At 37.8% G+C, this 27,724-nt stretch overlaps 2 protein-coding genes across 4 annotated transcripts; one reads left to right on the top strand and one right to left on the bottom strand.

The window, feature by feature from the left end:
* The first annotated feature begins 241 nt into the window (after window positions 1-241).
* ttc33 (tetratricopeptide repeat domain 33) lies at window positions 242-17,421 on the top strand. 3 transcript variants are annotated; one of them, XM_043239055.1, is made up of 6 exons: window positions 242-278; window positions 1,168-1,392; window positions 2,050-2,091; window positions 9,614-9,695; window positions 13,407-13,538; window positions 16,835-17,421. In XM_043239055.1, exons 2-6 carry the CDS (start codon window positions 1,169-1,171, stop codon window positions 17,201-17,203), a joined length of 849 nt encoding a protein of 282 aa, XP_043094990.1. In that variant the 5' UTR covers window positions 242-278; window position 1,168; the 3' UTR covers window positions 17,204-17,421. The 3 variants fall into 3 exon arrangements, with proteins under 3 accessions (XP_043094990.1, XP_043094989.1, XP_043094991.1); XM_043239054.1 differs by having other exon boundaries at window positions 261-323; XM_043239056.1 differs by lacking the exon at window positions 2,050-2,091 and having other exon boundaries at window positions 261-323.
* Window positions 17,422-19,725: 2,304 nt separating this feature from the next.
* ptger4b (prostaglandin E receptor 4 (subtype EP4) b) lies at window positions 19,726-25,776 on the bottom strand. The gene is made up of 2 exons (XM_043239053.1): window positions 22,630-25,776; window positions 19,726-21,787 (listed from the first exon to the last, which is right to left on the bottom strand). The coding sequence occupies exons 1-2, from the start codon at window positions 23,407-23,409 to the stop codon at window positions 21,197-21,199; spliced, it is 1,371 nt and encodes a 456-aa protein (XP_043094988.1). The 5' UTR covers window positions 23,410-25,776; the 3' UTR covers window positions 19,726-21,196.
* Window positions 25,777-27,724: the final 1,948 nt, after the last annotated feature.

Here is a 27,724-nt window from a genome sequence, read left to right as displayed (position 1 = left end):
AATACAGTACAATAATAAACTTAATGATTACGATCATTTAAAATGATTAAGATAATATTTTACTATAAATACGAGAGAAAGAGAGGACAAATGTGCAAAGTCTTTTTTATCTACAAAATAATGACCCTGTTTTTCTCAGTGTATACAGTAAAACTAAACAGGATTCGGAGCCAGTCTTGTCGTATGTTTAATGTCTCTTAAACTGCCCCTGTACCTTTAAGACAGTTTTACAGTACTTCCGGGTTAGAGAGCTGAGCGTGGTCAAATCCAAAACATTTGTGAGTAACGCATAGATGAAACCTCAACCTGCAGTTGGTGCTGGGGTATTTCAGTTTCTATTTATATATTAGAGTTGGCTTTTTCAAACGCGTAGCTTTAATGTAGCCTACATGTTTAGCCGCACGCACAAACTTAAATATTCTTTAGAAACTGACAGCGCAGAAAGTGCTTTATTGACTGCCGCCTTCAGTTTATGTTTTTTCACACATGTGAATGTGGCCTGTGCAGTAAATCGACAACAGCCAGAGCTTCGTCAGCTTATGCCTGTTATTGACCTCAAGTGGGCTATATTACAAGTGCACTCGATCTTCTTCCATTTACAGGTTCAATATGAGTTATGAACCTGAAAATTTAGAATGGATCTAACCCTTATAAATGCAAAAACAATGCATGTTGCGTTTGTATCAGTACAGATAACAACCTTAGTGTTCTAAAAAAGACATTAAAATCAAAAATTATTTATTTGGTCAGTGCTTTTGCGTAGAAAAAACAGTGTAGTGTTAAATGAATAAAAAACGGATTTAAAATGAGATTTAATAGTAAAAACAGATAGGTCTAAAACTTTTGCAATAAATTGCGAACAATATATTAATTGTATAGAAAATACCAATACCTTCCAAGTTTATCCTCAGATTATTTTTCCAATGTCCTTCTTCATGTCTTTCACAAAAAAATTACATTTAAAGGATACACACAATGTCTTTACATTTTACATAAATGTTGTGAACCTATTAACGAATTAGTAGCAAGTGGTATTTTTTCAACAGTAATCACTATTAGCTGTGCTTATTTGTATTGTAAATTGTATTTATTCATTTTTGAAAATACATGGCAGTCCTGATAGTAGTATTCAATATTGCTAGTTATTTATTATTTATTTATTTACAGAATGGCCTCCTTTGGCTGGAAACGTAAGGTGGGGGAAAAAGTTTCTAAGACGACAGTGCAGCAGTTTGAAAAGGACTCGGAGCAGGCAGATGATGAGGATGTGGAGAGGGAGGGAGCTGATTGGCTGCATGTCATCAAACGACGGCGAGAGGTGCTGCTGGAGGATTGTGCTGCTAAGAGCAAGAGACTAAAGGATGAAGGGATGCTGCTCGCTGAGCAGGGCAGGTAGATGTTTCTTTGTGTGCTTGTTAAATCAAATGTATATTTTCAGCAGTCTTAACAGAGGGCTAAAAATTGCGAGTGTGGATGAGCTGTTAAGCGGTCTTATTTGGGGAATAGCAAGAAATGCATACAGGAAGAGCCAAGTGTAAAACATTGCTTCTGCTGTTTTTATTTCTTAGTAAGTCTTACGCATTATATGAGGTATGAGTCAGTGAGTTGACATTATGTAAAGATAAGTGTTTTGTGCGCGCGCCATTGTTATCCACTCTATATTCCTGGCCAAAATTCCCTTGCTTATTGGACACTACTCTCCGCCTTGTCCGACTGAGAACCATGGCCTCAGCCTTAAAGGTGCTTATTCTCATCCCAGCCGCTTTACACTCATCTGCAAACTGCCCCAGTGCACACTGTAGGTCCTGGCTAGTGCATCCAACAGGACAACATCATCCACAAAAAGCAGAGACATGATCTTGTGGCAGCGAGGGACACAGTAGAATGCCTTCTCCAGATCCACAAAGCACATGTGGACTGGTTGGGCAAACTCCCATGAACCCTCCAGTGCCCTGCAGAGGGTATAGAGCTGGTCCAGTTTCCACGATGAAAGCCACTCTGTTCTTCCTGGATCCTAGGTTCGACTAACAGACAAATTCTCCTTTACAGCCAGGTCCCATGGGATAAGACCCGGCGACCAGGCGCTCGCAAGTAAGCCCCAACCCCAGGCCTGGCACCAGGGTGTAGCGGACCACGTCAAAACCTCAGATATGTTTTTCTTCACAAGGGGGTGGACTGCTCTTTGTCTGGCTTGTAACCTAGGACCTGTTTGCCTTGGGAGACCCTACCAGGAGAACATTGCCCCATATTACTGACAGCGTAGGCACTCAAATCATTAAGGTGGCGGTCCCAGGAAAGGCCTATTTAAAATAAATGTTTCTTGAGTTCAAGGTCAACGTAATTCTGACATATTATATGACACTGAAGACTGGAGTTATATTGGCTGCTGAAAATTCAGCTTTGCCATCAAAGGAATAAATTAAAATGTTTTAATTTATTTTTTCATCCTTCTACAATATTACTGTTTTACCATATATTTCATTAAATAAATGCATTCTTGGTGAACATACAGATGATTTATATATATTTAAAAAAACGTTTAAAATGTTTACTCCAAACATTTAAACATAAGCATATATAAATATAGCATATATTTAATATTCTGGTTTTGATAGGGAGCTGTCTGCTTGATTTGAAAAGACAAGTCAAGTAATAAGATACTTGTTGGCCCATGGAAAAGCTCTGTCATCTTACTTGATTTAAAGTGAGTCTGTTTTTTTACACACTGGAAGTGTGTGTCAGCCACATTCCTTCCAGGAAAACTGACAAGCTGCTTTGCCTTTACGGTTATTCATCTGTTAGTTGTTATTTAAGCAGGTCAGTGCTTTGGCCAGCAACTTGACAAAGCAGTTATTGTCAATGAAAGAAACAGAGTTCTTCAAGTCATCAACAACGAAGATAGGTGGTGAGTTTTACACCATAAATTGTAACAATACTACAATCACCCAGCAGATGGGAGTGTAGGTTCACTGTGGACTGCACTTGGATGCCCCTTGTTTGACCTGTCCACCCAAAAAGTGCTGGCTCATACAAAAGTATTATATGGCTTCCGAATACCTTAATTATAGTGCTGATTTGTATAAAGTATGATGCTTTTTATGGATAATTTTGGAACCCAGACCTAGTTCTGTGTTTTTAAAAACACTGACTTACAACCAACTATTTACATTATTCATCCTGGATTAAAAATATTAAATGTACACAGATAGCAAGGATAAAACGGTTTATTATATCACCAGCACAATTTGTTTATTTCAAGTAGAGAAAAATTACATCTATCTGCTTCTACTGACATTTATTCTTGTAAAGATTTTCATGAAGTAAGCTTGACACCGATTGGAGTGGCCTAGACAGGAGTTCAATACAGTGTGAAGAAGCTGAAAATTTTAGCACTCAAATGGGACTTTTGGTTTTAGCATATCCGTGAAAAGCTCAACCGACGTCATGAAACACGACTGAGCTGAAAAGTAATACACTCCAATGTACGCTTTTTGCTTTTATTATTTATTTTATAAGATAATAAGTAATCATGTCATTGTTTAATATGCAGTATTGCTTATATGAATCGATGTAGCAGGTGTATCCGTATACACCTTAGGATGATCCTCATCTCTTTGAGCTGAGTAGGTGTTCTAAAATATGAGACAGAGAGGAAAAAGGGCTTCTTTCTCAAGTTTCTCATCTTCTTGCCACTTAACCGGAACAATAAGTCAAATTAGGCCACTTGTTTTCTCAGTGTCCAAAGAGAGGCAATAAAACGTCATAGCCAGAAAGCATTTGGAGAGAATAAAAGAATAGCTTGAATTTACTGGAAGGTGGTTTAGAGTCATGGATTAAACTCAAGCTGCTGTTATTGCAGCCTTATCCTGAAAAGCCTTAACAAGACTATGAGAGGTCAGGGGGAAGTGTCACTCTTTGATTTTACAACCGTTTAGCTCCTTTTCTTCTCCACTCTTTTTGTCTCTGTCCTTGTTTGGATTCCTTTAAGAGCTGTAGTCTGAAATGTTTTTTAATGGCATGATTAAGCAGCACTTTGGCACTAACTGCAATGGTCCGCTGTTGACCGCTACCGCATTTGATGTGATTACCGTAGCACTATGCCAATATTTGTTGCACCTGCTTTTTCAGAGAAATTAAAGGAAGGCTTGGACAGTGTTCGCCAGAATATGTCATGATGTCAAGACATCGATAGCAGCTGGTACTTGGTGGGATGTCGAATTTATTTATTGCAGATCCAGTCAAGTAAATGACAGGGCCACAGTTTTTAGTGTTTATGTGTAATTACCCCTGTGGCTCTATCTTGCGAAAGGACAGGTTGTAGTGTGCCTGTAATGTTCTTTGGCTGCAGATTTGGTGTTTTGCATTTGTCGTAAACAGTCTTGCCGTCGGGCTCATAAAATTGACTGAAAACAGCAAGTGACCATATAACAAGTGCAAAATGTTTGTCTGTACCTATTGAATTTTTATAATCATAATTACAAATAGCTGATTTTTGTTTAGGAAAACGTTCTACTGGTTTGTGTACAAATTGTTCATCCCTGTTTATTGCTAGTGTAGGTCTTGACTGTTTTGTTAAGCGTAGGATTATCTTGAGAAAAGAAAAAATATGTATTTTTAAAACATGTCTTTTTTACTCATCGTTAAGTGTCCCATTTAACAATGGAGGGCAAAAATAGCACTGTGTTACCAGAGAAGGCTTAAGGGAGAAGGCAGTCTAAAGAGGAATCTCTAGGCTTGTCAGACCTTGATACTTCAATTAATTATTATTCTATATGAATGTTAAGTGTATATAGACCCCATTAGACCCCATTTGGAATTACTCATCCTTGAGTAGTTCCAAATCTGTATGAACGTCTTTGTTCTGCCAAACATAAAGGAAGATATTTTGAAGAAAGTTTGTAACCGGACTGTTTTGGATCACCATTGATTTCCATAGTAGGAAACGGCCTGGTTACAAACTTTCTCCGAAAAAAAAAAAAACCTTTCATAAAGAAATTCATAACGATTTGGAACTACTTGAGTTAGGGCTGGGCGATATGTTCATCAGTTTATTCTAGCGAATTTCGCCAGTAAAGCCGGCTCTTTGATTAGCTGCAAGTACATTGTAGTTAAGGACATAGTTGGACCATATTTGTGACCCTGGACCACTAAACCACTCCAAAATCGCCTTTAAATTTTTCAGATGAAGTCATAATGGAACATAATCTTTACTTAAAATAATAATGATTTTGCAACAAAGAAAAATGTATCATTTTGACTCATATAATGAATTGTTGACTAATTGTTGTTAAACATTTAGAAGACAAGTTTTCAGAAATCAGAAACCATGTGAGCAGATGCTATGGCAGGTAATTTGAGGTCACTCTGTCTCATTCACATTTAAATCACTTTTAAATTCTGCAGCCATTATAGCTAGAGTCGGTGATCATGCTCTGTTAAACAATGGCCCTGGCCAGTGCTTTACACCAGTAAGTGAAAACCAAGCAGCCCCTAAAGAGGCGTGTTGCCCTTGGCGACTCTTATAATCAGGTTTTTTGGAGAATAAGTGGATTGTGATAAGGAAATTACATGGAGCTGGAGGACAGTGGATACAGGTCAACACAATGCGCTCTATGTGAGAGTTTTAAAACTGAAAATGTGTAAAATATGAGATCTAAGAATTGCCGCTGCATACAGATTGTATTGTTCTCCAACAGTGGTGACAAGCTAAGAAGTTGCATTATATTTGTTTCTAACCCAACAAAACAAGTTAGTTCTTGAGCTGCATGGGACTTTTGAAAGCTGGATTTTCTCAGCGGTTTGCTTACTTTGCCATTTAACCCTGAGACCAATTAGTTATCCCAGTATTAACATGACTTTCACTTTGTTTCTTTTACTTTTTGGTGGGGCTTTTCTTTCTTGTAAACTTCCACTCAGTTAGATCAAGGCTTACAGCCATTGTTATTGATTATAAACTGCTGCTTGGTTAACTTGATAATGCAACACTTTTTGACATGTGAAAATAATTTGGATTCGTATTTGACTTTTTGCCACGTGTATTCAATGTCAACAATAAGGTTGAGAAATTTTTTTTTTATCTCACTTTATTTACCGATTCAATTTTTTTCTATTGGTGTGAATCATAAAATCATTATTTATGAATCGCATAAGATATACAGTGTGCTTGCACTCAGTTTTTGTACATTAAACAAATCATCTTATTATGCAGTTCAGTGTAGGAGAGTGTCCTGTTTTGACAAGTATTTGAAATCAGCCAAATTTTATAATGTGAAAACGACACAAAATAATCCTTATCTCGTTGATGTTCAGTAAGTTGTCTCTAATGAAAAAAAGGGACAGGACAGATGGCTTGTGTCTCCTGTCAGCAAAGTTGACACATATCTGAGCTTTTCCGCTATTAGTGGGACCATTTCCTGGGTGACATTCATTTCGGGTTAAACTTTGCTGCCATACTTCATTAAGTAGGATGAAATGAGACCATTTGTAAGTTTCCATTGCAACTGATTTTACAGAGGTCTGTCGTTTAAGTTCTGAAAGTGCCAACAGTTCAAATGAGACAGATTTTGCTACCAAACAATAGAAACAGCAATCTATTTATTATTACCTAGTCAGCATATTCCTAATGCAGGACTTAATTTTAATTTCCATGTCTTGCTGATTAACTTGCTCTTTGTTTTTGAATAGCATAATCTATGATATTAAGACTTCAATATTATTAAATTCTTTATAATCACATTGTCTTTTTTTACTCTTACTTTTTAAATTAAAAAAACGATTAGGTTTATAGGGGGTTTATGAAACATTGACCTCTAAGGCATCATTACAAAGGAATGGACAAATAGTACTTTGATACCGCATAGTGTCATTGTGTCACTTCCATTAAGTGTGATGGTAACTGTGCACAACATCACTCAGTTTCACGTGACTCCTGGCTCAACATGGATATAAAGGCAGCGTCATACAGTCTGTGCCCCAGTGTCCTCATGAGGGGAGGAACAGGGCTTCCAGACATCATAGTGATGAAATGCTTTGTTAAATATTGTTGCCATCACTTTGAAATGTGATGTAGTGGATGTTTTGTCTGCTCAGTGTACTATGTTTACACTGCTAACCATTTTGGCCAAATCTCGTTTTCTGCTCAAGCATTTTTTGAGGGTCTATATGTGATCTTTAAAATTTTGTTCATATCAGACATTGGTCAATACTTCTATATATGCTCTCATGCCACTTTGCTTAGGTCCAACTGTAAAGTGAATTTAGCTCTCTGTTGTGTGTAACTTACTTTTTCCCCTCTCTCTATTTGCAGTGCAAATGTTCAAAGATCTTGTTATTTATAACATCTGCGTAATGAGAAATCTTATATGAGGGTTTCATTCACATACAGTAATGAAGACCCGCATTACTTTTACAGATCTGGCCCTATAAGTTCAGGGGCAGAGACTAACTTTTAAAGTGCTTTCACCATGTCATTTGTCACACAAACCGTTTGTGGTTTCACAAAACCACACCCAAACATGCTTTTACATTACCACATGCAGCACATGGTTTTTATTGCAGTTTAGAGAAGAAAAATGACAAGCATTTTTTTTTTTTTTTTTTTTTGCAAACAATTGTCTTACCTTTCTACTAATAATGCACTAAGATTGTGACAGAGCATATTTGTCATTTTAAATGTCATTTTTGTTACATTTCTAAACTTAACTGGCTGACCTTTGTACCCATAACATTACCTGAGATGTTGCTACATATTATATGATGCTGTTGAAGTTAATATAAAATACTGGAAATTTTATGTATAGTATCAGTAAAAGTATCAGTATAGTATCAGTATTTGCGCAGTCAGCTAATGTGATGTTACTCTAGTGTGAAGTACGTTTGAAAATATGAACTTGAATACACCTTTCCTCATACCTACGCCCACTTTTGTAGCTAACACTAACACTATGTACTTTTTCCCTATCAATAACTTATGACGTGTTTCACAATCACTGGTAAATTCGTTTTCACTGCCTTTTTTTTCCTTCCCCTGTGGGCACTCGATGAATTCCTTCACAGGAAGACCTTATCTCATCAATTACCACAGGTCTCTGAAAAGCACCCTGTGCTTCTGTTTAATCACAGCATGTTATTTGCATGATAAACACAGACATAGCACAGCTTAAGGAATCTAAACCCTTTTTATGGACTCTTAGAAAAATGGCATGCTGTATTTGCCCAGCTGGCGTTTAACACTAGCTTAGTTTTTTACTAGTTTACATTGTGTAAATACAGAAGCTGGTTCTGCGAAGAGGAGGTGACTTCTTGAATTATGGGAATTTGCAAGGACTTAAAATCTTCGATTTAATGTGGTAATGAAGTCTGACCCTCATTGCCAGCATTTCCAATGTGACGTTTTGAAATTTGAACCACTTGACGTAGGTGCAGTAATTACTTGGGTTTCTTAGAAGGCTGCGTGTTCTGACATAAAGCATTTAAGCACACAATGTACCTCTACGTCTGTTTCCAAAACAGCTGATCAATTAACCAGCAAACACTTTTCAATTAACAAGCCTTTTGGTTTCTTTCACGATGAAAAATATGACCCTGATCATTTGTCAAATTGTTGACGCACGATTAGTACTATGCTAAGAATTTAAACACAGCCTAGTATCAAATAACATTCAATCTGGCACCTTTTTAGTCCGTAAAGTTTTATTTTGGGAAACTGATTCCTCATGTCCTATTTTCCTGAAGGACATTCCTTTGCACCCTGTAATGTTAAATTTTATGATCTAAGTATCTCTAATATTTAAAGTCAAATAGCTCTGAATTGTACAAATGTTATAGGGTGTAGACTGTTTTCTTACATTTTTTAAACGCCATATTCTGATGAGCTATTCCAAACACTTAATTATACTCTTTTTGTCAATTAGCTGTTTTTCTGGAGGGAACGAAAACAAGAGAAGACTTGCAGTTGCATGTGTTAAACGTGTCGTCAAATATCCTGTTTTACCCCATACATACCTTACTCTCTGCCTCAGTTGCTGTGAGGCTCTGTGTATGCATGCATCCATTATATTATAGTATATATTTTGCAAACCAGAAAGATCTCATGTTTATGTTTAGAAATTCGTATTTTGCTTTCATGGCTAAAATTGATTTATTCTCCATGTTTTGATAAGCCACTCAAAATACATGCTTTTAGTCATCGCAGTTGCTCTTCTGTTTGCTAAAATTGACTCTAAATTCTAAATTTCTAATTACTAAAACTCTCTTTCTGATGCTTACCAGTTAATAGACTCACTAGAGGTGTGTTTGAATCATCTATTGTATCATATACAGTATAAATGCTACGGTATATTTGTTGTGCGCTTGGTACCAATAAGACCATTCCCTGGCAATTAATTTAGCTTTTTTTTTTTTTTTGTATAGCAATTCAAATTCCCTTTGTTTCATGAATCCACCTTGCTAAACAGATTTTTGTGTCCTAGACATTTGGCCTTTGATAAATGTTTGTTATAATACCAATGATTTAAATGTGTGCGGTAGAGTGTGCATTATTATTAGGTGCACTATATGTGTGTGTTGCATGTTGCAGTTATGCGTGCTTGATATTTTAAATAATCATATGCAGGAACTGGGAGGCAGTGAAGAGGTGGGATGAGGCGATTCAACTCACACCAGACGATGCTGTGCTGTATGAGATGAAGTCACAGGTAAAACATTTTATTCATAAGTTCTTTCACACTGTCAAATTCGATTTTAATGTAAATGTTAAATCTGCAATAGTGGAATTTACCGCAGATGTAGAGACGCATGGCTGATATGCTGACACGCTATTTTCCTCTCTTCTCTCTTTCTCTCTGGCTGTTATTTTCATTTCCTCCTCCCCAAGTTTAGCTGTCCAACCACACTCCCTATCTGTGGCTTTATAACAGAACATTTTGACATCTAGGTTTTTTTTTTTTTTTTTTTTTTTGCCTGTATTGTACCTTCCCGTCTCTCGCCGTCTTGTGCTGTTACCAAACAAACCGTATCTTACATAGAGAACACAATGGACACACTGTATCTGTTCTTTACTCTGGATGGAGTTATTATTCCTTGAGGACGCCACTTATTTTAGATAGCCATCCTAAATATGCAACCCACATCAACATAAATAAATTATGCCATTTAGCAGATGCTTTCTCATGTCTAAATGTAGGGAAAGCCCCACTGGGTATAAGTGTCTTGCTCAAGAGCCCAGTGGTGATCGGACAAAGCTGTTACACTATGTCATTAACTCACCAGTTCATGAGTCACATTCGCTTGGTATCAGATATGGGATCTTTCAAGTTAGCAACCTAGATATGTTAAAATCATTTGTCTACCACATCTGTATTTGTGAGGAAAAGCGTTGAGAACAATGAAATGTTGTAAACATTATTGAAGGATTGCTGTGTTTCTTTCATCACCCTGTCTGACTAATAATAATGAACTAATAATAATGAACTATTATAGGTTGTATTTTTGCATTCCCTGAATGTTGGTTAACATAATATCATGAACAGGGTCGTGGAGTTTTCTTCAGTTGATGGTGGGCTGTTTATAAGAAATATGTTTACAGATCACATTAATATGTTAGCAGCTTGTAATGAAGAGTAAACCTGTTTTACGATGATGAATGACAGCGTGAAGACCATAAAAGAAAGAAAAGCACCTTTTGACGACCCTCCAGGCGGGCTGCTCCCACAGCGTTAACAAGCCAGAGCAACATCTTTATCCGGTGTTACACATGGGAAAATATTTGACAGCAGCGGCTTTTGTACAAATCAGATGGTATTTGTAAAACATTTACATAATGCTCATAGAAAATCATCGGTTAAAATATATTAGGATGGATTACTATTGTTAAGATGGTAGAGCAGATGGTGGTTTCAAAATGCCCATTAGTTTCCGTCAACAAATTGACCTAATCAGCCTTTTTATCTGCTCCATCATTCGTCACCTCATTCACTCATCATACCTTTAATATCCTGTGTTTCACTCTGTCTACTGTCCATCATCCACTCCTAGCATCTCATCTCTGCTCTGACAGTCGAAATGAGTCTGCTGTCAAGATATTACAGTATCTTGGATTTAGCAGAGGAAGATCGATTTAAAATATCAAGACAGTTTACAGTTTTAAAATCTTTAAAAAGAGGACATTGATAGTTTCTCTTCTTGTTTATCGGGATCTTGGTTACTATGTGTTTTGTTTATATGTCTTTTTTTGAATCGCAGGGGCATTTTAAATATTGACCAAAATGTGGGGAAAGAAAGAAAGACCGATTTAAGCTTTAGATTTTCATGATGTCAACATATCTGCAATGTAAGCTCATCGCAGGAATGGTCCTGGATTGCATCATTTGGATTTCTCTTTTATTTTGCTAAACTAGTCTGTACAGAATTTGCTGAATGGTCATAAATCTTGATATAGATGTTTGCCTGTTTGCCTGCCTTAATCATACAGAGCATGTTCAGTGACTTGAGTGACTGTACAGTGGCCCACAATTTCTTAGTGTTGTGACTTGTTTTAGTTGTGTTGCGGTTTATTTCCATTGTGCTAGTTTAGTTGTGTTATGTCTTATACCCATTGTGTTGTGTCTTGTTTCAATGGTGTTTTCTAATTTCATTCCGTTGTCTTGTTTCCATTGTGACTTGTTTCCGAATTGTCTACTAGCTACCCTGTTTTATCTTTTCCATCCTTCACTGTCTTTTTTCTTTCTTCTCTATTATTTCTCACTTTTAAACTGCACTTTCATTGCTTCTTCAGTCTTCTTATCTTTGGCATGAGTATTTTGGCTTTGATGTGCATGTGGACGATGTGGATGTTGACCTTTGCGGTTTTGTTTTTCGTGGCACAGATGACTGTGAGTGAAATGACAAGTTGGACTTTAAAACTCCTTTAGGCTGATTGTTTTCCCGATAAAGTTTTCGATCAAAGCAACAACAGCCTGTTTTCGTCTAGCTCTCTTATTCAAAGATCTAACACAGACTCGGTATGTGGGTGTTACCTTCAGAATCTGGATAAAGCCTAAATCAAATAGTCTTTGCGAAACTGTGAATGTAACAGGGATTGAACAGTACAATTGGCTCTCTATTATAGTTTTTCAAAATGAATGAAGAAATATCACTTAAAAATATATAACAAAGCCATCATTTCTTTATTGGTTATGAATGCTTGGCATCCATTGCATTCAGCGAGGCTTCACTAGAGGTTGAACATCTGTTGATCATGTCAGAATGATCACTTTTTATTGAGCTGATTTATTGAGATGAGTGCACATTAACAATTCTGTGAAGGCATAATTACCTGAAGGAAACTCTGCACTTTCTTTTTGGCTATTGATCACAGCACATTACTGTGAACGGCAATCTTTTTTACTTCCTGCCTATAACAAAACTGTCCAGTCATTCCAATTTATTTAGAAAATACTGATCATGTAATTATAACTCGAGTGGGAATTTCCCAGAAGCACTTGAACTCAGCATGGGCCAGGGATTCATTTCAGCATTAATTTTCCCTTCTTGTAGTGACCTTTCCCTGACTGATCACATGATTATATGAAGTGAGTGGCCTGAAAAGAGTGATGATTGAGTGTGTCTCTCATTCGTAATCTGATCGCATTGAAGTGGCAGGTTTGCTCTGGTCTTGCCCTGATCTGTCTACAAGCAATGTTTCACAACAAGTCTAGTTTTAAATCTTCCTTCTTTATTTGTCCTTTTCGTGTCTCTCACTGTGTCCCCTGCATCTGCTCATTACACACCTCTTTAGCAGTATTAACCCCTCAACGCGAATCTAACATTTTTCTGCCTGCCATTTTTCTGCAAATTCAGAACCAAACCTGCTGGAAACTATGATTACAGCCCAGTTTTGTCTTTTAACTGCTGTTGCTCTGGCAACACCCTGCCCTGTATAAAGCTGGTATTTACTCTGATTATTGGGCTGACCTGAATTTAAAGGCTTTAAGTAAATAAAACTCCATAATGGAAACGTGTGATGTAAGAACATCCCTGTGTTGCCACGTAGGGCAGTGTTTGCTCACTCACTGTTATTATATTGCCTCTCTGTTATAGCCCAAGTGAATGTGAATTGCATTGTGATAAAACTTTATTGATGTTTAAAATAAAATGTTAAGTTTCATCAGCTTGGGAACTGTTGTAGCTGAGTGTATATGAATAGAGTTGCTCATTCTTGACATTAATTTGTAGTTCAAACTTGAAGGGCAATTAACCATGTGTTACTAAAAACTGCAGTAACTTTATTGGAACGATGATGTTTGGATAACTGACTGAAAATACGTAATTATAATAGGGGCAACTTTAAAACCTTTTTTTCTGTGTTGAGAAAATGTTTCAGAAATAAGTCTGTGAGCTAACCTTGTAATGTACCGTTTAATCCTTAGGTGTTGATCACCCTTCAAGAAGTGTTCCTGGCTGTGCAGTCTGCAGAGATGGCCTCCAGACTCCGCCCCCTCTGGTGGGAGGCGTGGCAAACTCTGGGCCGCGCCCAACTAAGTCTTGGCGAAGTAGAACTAGTAAGTTGATTTTCTGAATTATGCCAAAAGTATACAGTTAAAAGGTTAGTTCACCCCCACAAAAAATCTATTTTATCATTAATTACTCACCTTCATTTCGTTCTGAACTGATAAGATCTTCGTTCGTCTTTGGAAAACAACTTCAGGTATTTTTGATTAAATCGCCATCTAACCCTGCATAGACAACAACATAAATGATCCAGGTCCAGAAACATAATAAATAAGTGGTAAAACAGGATGTGACATCAGCAGCTCTGACAAGATGCGACTTCAGTAGCTCTGATTTCATCAGAAATTTTCTAAAAAATATTTTAATTTATGTTCCGAAGATGAAGGTCTTACCGGTTTGGAACGACATGAGGGTGAATGACAGAATTTTCATTTTGGGGTGAACTAACCCTTTAAACCTGCTCCATCAGTCCGTAACATTTGTAGAACCGCTGCAATATTTTCAGACAGCAAATAATAACCAAGTAAATAAATAGTACATAATAATATAAATTAATGGTTAGCCCAAAGATTTGTTTTTATTTCTTGTTTTTTTGGTTCGATAAGCATAGTTTTTATTGTTTCCATAGTTTTTATTATTTTCATTGATTGCAGTTGGACTGTTCTTTTATTTTTTGTTGTAATAAATGTTCTCCTTTATTATGTCCCATCCCACAACATCAGGGCCCTAGGCGACAACCTGTACAGCCTAAATGAACAGCCGACCTTGGGAGTCGGTTTATTAGGTGATGAATTATACCACACAAACAGTTTATTCATCATTGTGAAGAAACTCATCCATTTCAAGCGAATAACCTGGGGTCTCCCAATCTAGCATCCCTCCATGGAACGCTATCAGTGTCCTTGTCCGTCAGTATGAGGAGGTTGAGTCCTCTTTCCACTCATCCATCAATCAAATTGAAAGTCATTGTGATGAAATGTGTAGTTCAGTACATCCAACCCCAGGAGCATGGAAGATTACTTGAACAGAAATACTGCCACACCTTACATGCCCCGACCTGTGTGTGATTGTGTGCATTAGACAGACATGCTAGAAAACCTTACAGATCCTGCAATTCTCCAGCTAGTAACTACTTGCACGTGTGTGTGTGTGTGTGTGTGTGTGTGTGTGTATGTGTGTATTGTAATCCAAACGCTCATCGCACACACTGAGTTTGACGTCTTGGCTAGAAATTCAATAAATACTTTACTATTTTGGGCTAAGCATGCCTTGTCAAGTCATTTACCAAAGAGAAAAATAACCTGAGGATGAAGGAGGACTCGGGTGAAATGTTAGGACTAATGTTTACGTTCTGTGATTTTTGAGAGGGCTGTTTTTGCAGGATCGTTTCTTAGAACTGCTGCGATGATAATTGACTTATTGTTAAAAGGCTTTTTACAGTAAGGATAACTATTTTCCCATCCAAATATTTCATTCATAGCACATGACTTTTCAAGAGTAATTTGAACTGTGCCAGTATTCATTCTCAAAAAGAGCTCTTGCATTTATTTTGCTCTAATGTAAATGTTTGTACGTTGCTAAAGCGTTTGGAAACGTACTGATCATTTGTAATATTTTTTTAAATGAGGCCTGTCTGTTTTCAGGTGACTGGAATTATCATTTTCCTTGATTCTAAATCATAGTATCCACAATTTTAACCATGCTGTTGGGTAATTTTACACATTCTTTAAAGAAAAACAACTCATTTTACATGCAACTGGCACTTCATTCCAGCTTACAAAAGATTAATATCCAATCATTTTTACCACATTAAAATCATGCTGTTCCTGGAAATCTTCAGTTCATTCCAAATAGAAACTTCTATAAAGTTTGAGTAAGAAATGAAGAGGCTGGAGAAGAAGGTTTAGGGTTACTTTTTTTCTTTCACTTAATATTTTAATAATTCTTGCAAAACGAGTTTAGTGCAGTTTTTAAAGTACACACGTTTTTTCTTAAAAGTTGCTGTTAGTCATTTAAAATGTAGAAAATAGATGGGACGAAACTGTTGTTGTTATACCCGTGTGAAAACAAGTAACTTTTGTGTTTGAACAAAAAAAACCAAAAAAAAACTTTATAGGACTTTTCAGTTTGTCACTTCTAATGGAGGAGGCAAGATGGAATGACTTCAGCACAACTGTTGAAATCATCTCTGCTAAATCGCTCAAGACTCTGCAGGAGAAAAGGTCTCCCGAAGCCATCAGATGGCTTTATTCCTCATTAAAGGTTTTCTTCTTGACAAGGGCTAGGCCTTCTTGGCTTCTGCTCACACTGGCTCTGATATTCTTCCTCTCTCAGGCCGATACGTGATCTAGTGTTTCTGTTGAAAGAGTCAGCCATTGCTTTATAGATTGTCGAGTCAGTAGGGCAATTATGAAGGTAAAATGGCTTGCTAAATCCTAATTTTGAATTCATCGTTTTCCCAGGGGATGAAGAGAAAGCAAATGTGGTTCTTTCTCTGTCTTTCATCCCCTCGTCCCCTGGGTAACACGAGCAGGGTGACTGATTCACAGCAGGAGCTAGGCTTTCGACCTCATTTCGAACACGCGTTCGTTCAGCTTTCCATAGACTGAACGACCTCTTCAGCACTCAAGCAGCTGTGATACCGTTTGCACATAAAAGCCATCCAGCTCAGGAAATAAATATTTAGCTTTCTGGTGGTCATTTTAATGCTGTGGATGCCAAATATTAGAATAAATCTGACACATGTAGTAGTTAATACTTCATTCTTAATAATGTGGTTTGCAGTTGCTGTGTTTTTGGGGTTTTTTTCTGTGTGATTTATTAGGGCTTATCATAAGTTGAGCCTATTACAAATTGAGCTGAAACCACATGCGTGTTTCTTTTAAGCTTATTTCTTAAAGTGTTTTTTTGGCAAGAAATAGGAAATGACTTTTGTGTAAATGAAGTTGTTTTAGTACATTTTCGTTCGTTCCAGAAGGCTGCTGAGGTTTATTTTATTCTGAGAACTAGCAGGGAGTCGTGAATGCTCATTTAGCTTTATTGTGGAATAAACATCTGTTCATGTTCATTTTGAAGTGTGCTCATGAAGTGCTATAGAGTACATGCATGTTATATTTTAGCGTCTTCGGAAATGTAGCTTTGCCTCAGAGTAATTAATTATATTTAAAATGTATTATTTATTATGACTTTTTCAAATTGTAATAATATTTTACAATAGTGGTGTTTATTTTTGATCAAATAACGCATTTACAAAATTTTAAATATGTTAACATTAACTATAAATGATAAATACATCTAATGCATTTATTAATTCCAAAACGTTTCATATTTCCTCTGTGTGTTCCAGGCTGTACGGTCCTTCCAAGTTGCATTGCACCTGCATCCATCTGAGCGCCACCTCTGGGAGGAAGACCTAGGCTGGGCCCTACAGCTCCGGGACCAGCAAAAAGCTCTCAGTGAAAGAGAGAAACAGGAAGCTGAAGCCCGAAGGCTCCTTTCGGAAGCTCCTGAGCTAAAGAGTGATTATGATTTTGAAAGCGATGAAGTGATTGAAGCTTGCACTTCCATGGCTGATAGACAGAAAAAATATGAGGACCTAAAGAAAACGGCGGTTGTTGTGGACGCGCACGGGGTTGCCAGAGAGGTGATTGTTGAAGATGACAGCGAACCCGCTTCATCCTCACAGAGTGTTTTAGTCAAGGCACGAGTGAAATAGAGGCTGGTTTTGTGTCTCCTCATCTGTGTATATGGTTTAGATTATGTATGTATTGTTAAATTTATCTGATAATCCAGGGTTCTGATTGATGTCCTCATAGTGTTAAACAAAGTTACTGTTCCCAGTGAATTTGTAAAGTGAGTATCAGATTCCAAGAAGATTTTGAAATGCTTCTGGATCATTTTCACTCAAACAAGAGCATAAATTATTTCCTTTTACCAAAGCATTCTGTGGTTATTTCATAGTTGTAGCACAGCTAAGCATCGCCTTTTAAGATTTCAAAATACCAGAGCAATCCCTTTTTAGAGGTCATTTATTTATTTACACCATTCTTTGAGGAAGCTTCTCTTTATAATGTTAACATTTGCCTATGTTCGACAGCCTACATCCTTCACATACGAACGCTGCTGTCATTTAAATTAAAAATCCACAAATACTTGGACTGCACAATAAATATTGTGCGATATTTAATGCGCATCTTGCCAGTAAAGTAATCATTCTATCGCGTGTGTGATTTCACATTGAGCAGCATTTATTACACTGACTCATTCTGGAACTTCATTAAAAATAAAGTTCATCCACTCTTTCCTTATGTTGCGATCATAAGGAAGGCAATGTAAATACATTTTGGACTGTTTGGATTTTACCTAGACCTGCGTTTGTCTACATGCACAAATTAGTAGGCGGTGCTAAACAGGCAGTGCTGTAGATGCATGCATTGATCTTCAGAGGAGGAGGTGCTTAGCCACACTTCCACATCATAAAGTGGCACATTTCACAAGCAGTTTTGACAGACTGGCTTCAATATAAGCTGCCTTTGGATTAACAAGAAATTGTGAGTTCTGAAACTGGATATTTTTATATGTCAAAAGAGGGAATTTTGATTTCTCAGTTGACGACCGCTTCAGTGTCTTTATTGGCAATTGGTCATCATTCCTAGTTGGCTTAATTTCAGTCCTGTTTTATGTGTGATGTGTGCCCACACTTGGGACCCGAGTGCTTCCAAAGCAGTGTGAATCCCTGATGCTCCAGTGGGAAGAGCAGGATACACACAGGAACTCTCTTATGAGTTTAGTTTTAGTGCTACTGAGAAATAGGAGTTACTAAGAAGTAGGAGGAGTAATGGAGTCATGGGTTAAACTCATGCAGGAGAAGAGAGGTCATGGGAGGAATATTAACCATTGACCCACTGACTAAAAACAGACTTTTTTTTAGGTTGCTGCAAGGTTTGCATGCATTTTTTTACACCCAAACCGAATGTAACTCTAAAACTCCAAACTTTAACTCTGTTATTCTACGCTAAGTACCCCACAGTTTCAGTTTGATTGTGACATGACTTGCATGTGCACATGCTTTTGGCTGTTACTGCCACTGACCCCATTATTCACCAGCATTCATACGCTATCTGCACTGATACTGTCCAGCTGCGTGCGTGGGATGCAAACTGGGACATTTACATCTCTAATGCTTTTTATTTGGCACCTGTGGGACCTGGCGGAAGCTTCCAGCATCCTTCTGCCTCCCGCTAATTCTTTGCTAATTGTTGCTTTATTCAAATAAATGAGGACACTAACATCTTGGCTAATTCAGCGAGATGCCTGAAACTGATGAACTGTGGACTGTGCTGCTGTAGGGCTGCAGTGAAAGTCCGCTTTTGTCAGTTCTCGTTTATGTATATGTATCGCACCAGGGCAGGTGGCAGTTTGTACGTCATAGCAAGTACATAAATGCATGATTCACGCTGAGAATGCTTGCAGTGGAGAGTAGAACTGATTTCCCTTCATAAACTAATGCAATTATGGGATGTCTACAGTCGGTGAAGGTCTCCAGATCTGCCACTGCGCACTGGTCATCGTGTAAGGATCGTATAATGATACCCCAGTGAATCACTGGACTTATTTAGTTTGAACCGCAAAAGCGAAAGCACTGTCAGAGTTTATGTATTTAAGGATGTGGATGCAATTTGATGAATGAAATTATCTTATCTAAGAATTTAAGGGGTCTAGCATGACCTGACCAGCCATTTATTCTTCCAAAAACATAATGAGCTCTGACCTTTTAAAAAAAAAGTGGACACGAAGATTGCTGACACATTGGAAACGTTAAACTTGTAACTATATTTTGGGTCATTATGGGTCATCTGTATTTTTCCGTTTACACATCCAATCTATGCAGTAAGACTATTTTTAATGTTGGATTTGTCCCTTCAGTAAGTAGTTTATAATGTTTGAACAGATCCATTCTGTTCATTGATATGCTTAATGCTTAATACGCAATGCCTTTTATTTTTTAATCTTTTTTTTTTTTTTTTTGCTTGAATGCCAAAATTTCAACATAAATTTAATTTACCGCAGTTAAAATGTTTTTTAATAGACTTTTGCATTTCATTTCGATAGCAAGTGGAGACATCCAAGTTTGTAATAATCTGATATATTAAATCAACGCTTGGTAAAACAGGAAACTGCTATGCCTATATTAATATTTAAGAGTGCGCCAACAAATACCATACGCTTTTGTTTTCGTTTTTTTCTATTTTGTCTTCAGAGTTTATTTCAGCATAAAATAGCTGGCAATTGCACATTCTGGAGGGTCACATCAAGAGTAAGACCTAGACGACATCTGTCTGTTTGAAAATGTGAAAATAAAATGGTAAAAATATACACCGTAATGTTGAATCATTTATATACACGCAGCAGATTATGATGCCAAGTAGCTTAAATCATGCCTTACACTGTTTTGATTCTCATAAGGAATGTGAAATGAAACAAAAACCATATAACTGCTTCAACGAGTAGAGCCATCTCAAACTTGACCTTCTCACAGAGAAGAAATAATAACTAGTCCACAGATTGTCTAAAAAGACTACAATAAATTAAAGCAAGACAGCATTCACATTTTAACATCACGAGTATGTACAGGTGAACTCAACGGTTCCTCATCATTGACCACTGACTGATAGTGACAGTTCAGATATTTTTCAGTGGTTAAAAGGATTCAAAAGTGCAAAACGTACAACCTTAAAAGACATTCAACATCTTAATAGCTTTTACAAATTCATCTCCTCACTATACATTCTATCATCTACACATACATTAAAAGAAACAACAATTATTAGTAATGTGCTGTATATCATGTGCTCTTACATTGCATGACGAGTTTTCGGGTACCTCTGTATTTTGTGATGGCGTTGCTCTCAGTAAACATGGATATGAAATGTTTGGTTAATTCACAGAATATCGTACACATTATGGAATTTCCAAAGAATGTACATTAAGCTACATCTTATGTAAGTTTGAAATAGTGGACTGTTGTTTTTGCGCCAATGCAAATGAAAAGTTAAAGTTTGGTCACTTTAACATAAGGGACATATTTTAACCCACGAGTTCCCTCACAAAAGAAAGCTAACAGGGTACTCCGGTTACTTGAACTTGTGACCCACTAGAAATCTCAGCGGAATCTGCAAAAAGGGAACTTGAAGCAGGGTGGTAAATATTCGCTCAAATGGTCGTCCGTCTAATCGAGATTTGACCAAGTCAATCAAATCAGTCATTCAGGAACAAATGGAACTGTATTCATCTGATAAAGAAGGACTTTTCATCAGAAATTCAGAAGAATTTACAATAAATTAAAGACACAGTCAGCATAACCTGTTGCTCAACAAAACCCATCTATTTTTAAAATGCATTCTGAGTTATTATCAGAAAACGAGGCCAGTTTGCCTCTCCATCTTTCTCTGCCCCTTTCACTCTTTCCAAAGCCCCATCATGCAGTTTTTATTTTTTGCATGTTTTGAGCCACATTTATAACCACGTTGTTTTTTCTTGCACCAAGTTTAGTCCTTTGCTCAGTCTTTCTATTAATCTTTTCTTTTTAGTCCTTAGTCTCCTTTGTTGTTGTTCTGATTCCATTCACGACACTCACATCGAGTTCTTGAAATGTATTTCTTCTCCAGACGCATCGTTCTGCTGAACTAAGCAAGTTTTTCAGCATGCGTCATATAATTCTCTCTTGTAAGCTCAAAGTCTCATCTGTAAAGGTGACCTGCAGCGGCTGGTGCTTGGAACACTGAGCTTCATTCGTGTTGGAGTGCGTGCACGGATGTGATTTCACAAAGTGCGTTTCCGTCCTGTTTTCTCCACTGCCGAGTTCTACCACCTGAGAGTCCCTCAGGACGGTTTCCTCGGTTGAAGTCGAACACGTCCTGCTCTGCACAGAGCCGCCGCAGCAGCCCATTTCCTGTCCCACCTCCATGGGATACAGGTACATCTGCGATGCGCTGATCGCCTCTGGCAGCTCGGGCAGTGCTAGCGACGGCAAATCACGAGACATGACCGATGAGTTGTGGATGCTGTTACCGCAGTGGAAGTCCATAGTGCTCCTCCCGTGTCTCCTCCCACCGATACGGCAGAAGAGGCACTTGATCTTTTCTAGAATCTTCTGCACAACTGTCTTTCTCACCAGGATGTAGATCCAGGGATCCAGAATGGGGTTGACAGAGGCGATTCGGATGGCATTAAGGTCTGTCTTCAGATTTTCTGTTGCGCCTCTCTGAAAATTATACAGCTGGTTTACAAACACCTGCACCTAAACAGGAAACAAGACAGCACCTGTTTACATATCTGTAGTTATCATACATTGATTTCTGACACCAAACACTATCTATTTGATAAAGCAGATAATGGTGCACACACTGATATCGGAAACTGGTTTTCTCCTCAGGCTTTCCACCATGAGTCAACACATAATGAAGTCATCACTGTTCAGATCCTACAGATACAGTCCCATTCTCAGAACATTTTATATATATATAACATTTCATCATATATATATATATATATATATATATATATATATATATATATACACACACTAGTGTTTTCAACCTATGAGTAATTTAGGATTAACAGATTAAAACCAAAAACCATTAAGACATATTTTTATGGTAAAAAGCTGGTAGTTGTGTTTGACAGAGCCTTATTTGAAAGAAATATACCCTATAAACCTATCACAAGCAGTATGAAGGAATTTTTACTGCATATTTTATAAATCCTATCTGAAAGTCATTAATGTATAAAGACAAAAAAGACAGAGGGAAGATTTCCCATATTTTTAAATTCAAAGAAAACTACATTTTCTTGTACAACTATAGCCTATATATTGCCCAGTAAATTATACTGTTAATGTACGGTATTGTAAAATAGGTGTTAGAATATTTTATTTTACTTATTAAAAAAACACTCGTACCGTATTTAAACTAAGTTTAAGTCGTAGACCTTTTTTTAGCAAACCATGTAAATGTAAATCTGGCAAACCAGTATGCTTTGCCTTTGTGTTTTTGTAAGGTTTTCTCCGACATAATTACAAGCGCAACTTCCTCTAAATCAAAGTACGCTGTCGTGTACCAGAGGTAACTAAATCCCGCTTACCACTAAAGGAATTGAACAGATGAGGACGACAATGGACGTGGCTATGAGAAGGATGACCATCTGGATCTCCGCTCCGGCCAGACGCGCGAAACTCCGCCTGCGCCTGATCTCCGCGACTCGAGCCTGGTCCGTCCCCAGCGAGGTCCTGCGCACGAAGCGCTTGTGCATCATGATGAGAGCCGTGCACACCAGCACGTTACAGAGGACCGTGGCGAGGATGAGGACGGAGCTGAAGCCAGCGTACATGTAGGAGAAAGTGGCGTTCGAGCTGTCGTTGCTGTGCCAGTTAATGAAACACCAGGTTCCTGGATGCTGTCGCACCACGGATCCCAGTCCCATGCTGGGAAGAGCGCAGAAGAGCGCGTTGGACACATAGATCACCGCGAGCGTCAAGCCTGCCACCCGCTGGTCCACGTAGTGGTTGTAGAAGTACGCGTGATTGATGGCGAGGTACCTCTCGACGGACATGGCACAGATAATACTGAGACCTGCCAAGGAGAATAAGAGTAAAATGAATCCGGAATACTGACACAGTGCGTCCCCGCCGGGCCACTCTCCCTTCACATAGGTGGCAATGGTGACTGGGCTCGCGAGGAGAGTTCCCAAGAGGTCAGTCACGGCAAGTCCACACACCAGGGTGTAAAAAGTGGTCTCTTTTTGCTCTTTTCGCGACTTTCGAAGCACTACAATAGCAATCACGTTGCCGACCACACCAAATATGAACATAATGGCCGGGATGGTAGGGTCCTGGCCACGAGGACTGTGTAACGTTTCGTTCATCTTCAGAGTTTTTGTTTTACATGCAGGTTGATGTTTAAGTCATGCGCTCCAGACGCACTGTACAAGGTTCGTGACTTGCTCCATCGATGTCAAAGATCCCACGATGATACGCGGTTACGCGTTTCCAAAATCTCGCGCACGCGGTTTTAGAGAAGTACAAAAGTTCAGTCCTGTGTTTTTGAGTGGTGTGTAGCTCACGGTTGCCCTCAGTCTCACTAAACTGCCTCGCAAGTTCTTCCTTGAGAGCTTTCTGCCAACTCCGCCCCGCAGTCTTGCGCCCTCCTGTCACTGCAAGTTGACACATACATGTCTCCGCATAAAATATCTACGAGGCTAATATTTATCTACGTAATTCGCACTCGTTGCTCTTTCTTCGCCAAAATAACGCCTGAGTCATTTAAAGATGGTTTTGTGTTTCTCCTGAATTTTTGTAAAAGAAACATTTATGCTTTTATGTCCTATTTTTTATTGCACAAAATGGCAGTTAAAGCTAAATTTGGCCCTCTCTATCTTTTTTTGGTTTTTCTGTTTAAAAATTGTTTCTTTTTTCTTGAGCCACCTTCAGGAGAAGCATAACTCTACGGAAAGGAAATGCTGCCACCGCAATACATGTGTTAAAACAGGAATAGCACATTTTGCTAATGCAAGAAAGGTGGTTAAATTGCTAATTGCTGGTGATTAAGCATATTGTGATTATATGGTGATTATCTGGTAATTAAACCGTTAGCACTTTATGTTACAGTGCGTGTACTTCCCTGGTACATGGCAAAGTACAGTATGTGTCTTTTTTATTACTACATATGCCACTTTTTTTTTGGTGCTAAGACAATTAACTTGTACATATCATTACAGTAATGTGTCTTATTAGTTAGCATATACAGATACTGTAAAGACATGCCTGTTTGTATTCACTTGCCCACAAGTGCTACATATTAACCATGTATATACATTAGTAAGTAGAGTAAAGTATCTAATTAGTTACGGTCACTAACTGTAAGTGACTGTTCTTAAACACACTCTGTATATATAAACTAATAGCCATGCATGTTCGGCTGTGGAGTTCAGCTGTGTTTCTTATGTTTTACCATCAGGCAAGCGCCTTATTTTACCACTCATTTGCCTGGAGGTACCAGCAAAGTACACGTACTGTAAAATATAGTGCCACCTCTTAAGCACTATTACTTTCTCATACTTTCTGTTTTGCCTATGACCTGGAAGGTTTTCTGAAAACAATGACTCACTCAGACTTGAAATGTCATTAAACTAGTTGTGTCTGGATTTGTTTGTTGCTGTCTTGCGGTGTACCTTTTACTTTCTGACGTCTGATATCTGCTCAGGCGACACCGGATGCAGTTTTTTCAAAGCCATTCATGCACCAGCTTACATGCATTTATAAGAAGTGAAAACATTGTGGTTTGCTATGAGGTTTCTATATGTGGAAAAATGCATTTCTGATGTGACAGCTTTGTCGCTACAAAGGAAGTCGGTGACCATTAGGTACACGCATTAGGTGCAGAGTTCACAGGAATGTCACGTACAAGAAATGAATGATGAGAGGCCCAGATCAAAAACTCTTCAAGTTAAAGATTGCGCTTTCAGTCTGAATTTAGAGCAGACGTTGACACAGGGTAATGTTCTAAGAGCATCTCTTTTCATTTCTGATAGTGATTTACAATATTTATACTTAAACTGTACTGCAATATAAACATATAACACTGTATTAAGATCTGAAATTGCAACTACAAAAAAATTGTGAGATATGAAGTCACATTTGTGGGATAAGGTATAATTTTAAAGAAATAAACTTGCAGCTGTGAAACAAAAGTAACATTTGTGAGATATAAAGATTCAATACCTAGTAATGGAGTTTTCTTTTAAACACACAATAATGAGAAAACAGGTTGCAAGCACCCCCGTTTCCTAAGATACCTATTGCAAAACAGGTCAATCGGGGATGGCGTCAAATGTTCCTCAAGCATCACTCTTAGAGAATGTCTGTGCAGGTATTGAATCCAACACTCACAGTGCAGCAGTATTTTAAAAACATTGATTCTGTATTTAATTATTCTCTGAGTCGGTCGATGACCCTCCATCACACTTTATGTGTTTAACTTTCTGGACGTAATTTCCAGCTCAGTCCACTGCTGCGATTGACGTTTAATCTGCAGTTAGTGAAACATAAAACCTCCTAAGATACAGCTTTTTTGTTGATTGAGCTGTCTGTGTTTGGAAGGGTGGTGCAACTGACTAAGTGGCTGTATTACATTTTCAATGCTTCTGTGACCAAAGTCAATAAGCGGTAATTAAAAGTCATTCAGTGAAAGCAGATTGCATGATGGGTATTTGCTTTATTCTAGGGAAGCACCGCTTTTTATTACATTCCCAGAGAATAAGCAGACGTGAGTCAGTGTCTAAAATATATATTAAAGTTATCTTCAGTTTGATGGCCTCTGTTAGCTAATTTTTCTTAGTGGTGTATATTTTCAAACATGCAGTTTTCAGCTTTTGTCTCCCTGAAAAATTCACGTCATCACGTTTGACTTAATGACCTTGTCACTTTAACAGTCATTAAAGGGTTTCCTTTAATTGCACTCAGTACTTCAAAAAGTCTTTTTAGGGGTTTATATAAAGCATCGTTCTGGGCTTTCTCAATCCTGCTCTCAGTACTGCATGTTTAACATGTCTCTCTTATAGTAGAGCTCCTAAACTGGGAGTGTCAGATCCTTGAGACATCCAAAATGAGATAGTGTTGGATCTTGCTCTACTTGGAAACTACAGAAAAATAAAGTATAGGCTCCGCCTCATCTTTAATGTAGGAGTGGCTACCATCATTTCTAAATGTAATGTGTGTCTGCTATGCCGCATTATTTTAATTCATTATTATAATCACAAGCACACAAATATTACAAATAAATAATTGTCTCTTTTTTGTACTGTTGTATATGTTGGCCACAAAACTATTTAGCCAAACATCTCTGTTTGAATAGGCACAAATGTGCATTTTCACTAATGTGAATGTTTTTGTGTGAAATTGCAACATGCTTTTTAACAGAAGGGTGGGGTGTGTGAATAAATTCAGAAGAAGCAAACTGTTTTGTCAGGGAACTAAAAAGGAAGGAAGCAAATGGGGTGTGTATGTGTGTGCATGTGTGTGTGTGTGTGTGTGTGCACCTGGTATTTATCACATTATGGGGACCAAATGTCCCTACAAAGATAGCAATATCATTAAATTTTGACCTGTAATTTTTTGAAAATCTAAAAATGCCAGTAGTTTCTCTAGATTATGCATGTTCTATGCATATGGGGGTATTGACATTTTGGGTTAGTGCAATAAATGTCAATTAAATAAAGTATTTGAAAATGTACTGTGATTCATCTTACGTAACTGTGATGCATCAAAAAAAAACAAAAAACCTAATGGCCTTTGATGCAAACATAAAATAAAAAAGGATGACGAGCCACAGTTTAGATCACGTCCTGTTTTGAGACGTGACCTGAAGGGACCACTTCCTCCACAACTTACAGTCTAAAAAAAGTGTTTTCGAAAAAGTGATCTTGGTTAACATTGCTTAAAAATGCAGTACAGGGAAAGGGTAAAAAGGGAACTGGGAAACCGTTAACTGTCACACACTCACACACATGCACACAGAAAGAAAACTAGAATGCACATGTAGAAGAATGACACTTTTGATCCAGTCAGCTGGAGACTCTTTAGAGTGGAATGTTTGTATCTCAGTTCATATCTGTGTGTTAGCAAATGAGTTTTGATTGACGTCCCTCTGGACCCCCACCCCCACCCCTATCCCTTTTTCAGAGGAAAACCACAGTCGGCCTTCATGTTGCTTTAACTGGAATCACCTCCTTAACTTTCTCAGTATGTGTCATATATATTACAATGTCATAACTTGAGTGTTCTTTTCTGGTTTTGATGAATTCAAAGGGTCTTATCATATTTAGCCTATATCTTTTTTTGTAACTTACAATGCTTTGAACTAGATTTTAAAAGATAAGTAGTATTTAATCTGCATGGATTCTCTTTATAAAAAAGCAACAAATAAAGAGGTGAAGAGAACAAGGCTGTTTCTCAATTCTTGACACCAGTCAGAGTTATCTCTGAAGTGATATTCATGAAGCATGACCACCCCCAGCATTAATCAAAAAATCAGACACTTTGAAAAGAAGCCAATTCAAATGGCTGTTCACCCTGGAGTGCATTTCTAATAAATAACTGCTCAGATAAAACATCCGATTACTGGAATTGTCGTCCTGGCTGGGAAAACATTACGTTTCGGTGTCGTGGGATATAGAGGCAGTG

This window comes from Puntigrus tetrazona, chromosome 5, assembly GCF_018831695.1.
Source record: "Puntigrus tetrazona isolate hp1 chromosome 5, ASM1883169v1, whole genome shotgun sequence".
NCBI lineage: Eukaryota > Metazoa > Chordata > Actinopteri > Cypriniformes > Cyprinidae > Puntigrus > Puntigrus tetrazona.
Note: the sequence above shows the minus strand (reverse complement) of the source record. Positions and strands in the feature narration are given on the sequence as shown.

Coding starts and splice junctions, on each gene's coding strand:
- ttc33 (XM_043239055.1), top strand. CDS start 1,169: ATGGCCTCCTTTGGCTGGAAACGTAAGGTGGGGGAAAAAGTTTCTAAG. Junction 2,092..9,613: donor CGGCGACCAGGCGCTCGCAA/GTAAGCCCCAAC, acceptor AATCATATGCAG/GAACTGGGAGGCAGTGAAGA. Junction 13,539..16,834: donor GTCTTGGCGAAGTAGAACTA/GTAAGTTGATTT, acceptor TGTGTGTTCCAG/GCTGTACGGTCCTTCCAAGT.
- ptger4b (XM_043239053.1), bottom strand. CDS start 23,409: ATGAACGAAACGTTACACAGTCCTCGTGGCCAGGACCCTACCATCCCG. Junction 21,788..22,629: donor TCTGTTCAATTCCTTTAGTG/GTAAGCGGGATT, acceptor TTTCCTGTTTAG/GTGCAGGTGTTTGTAAACCA.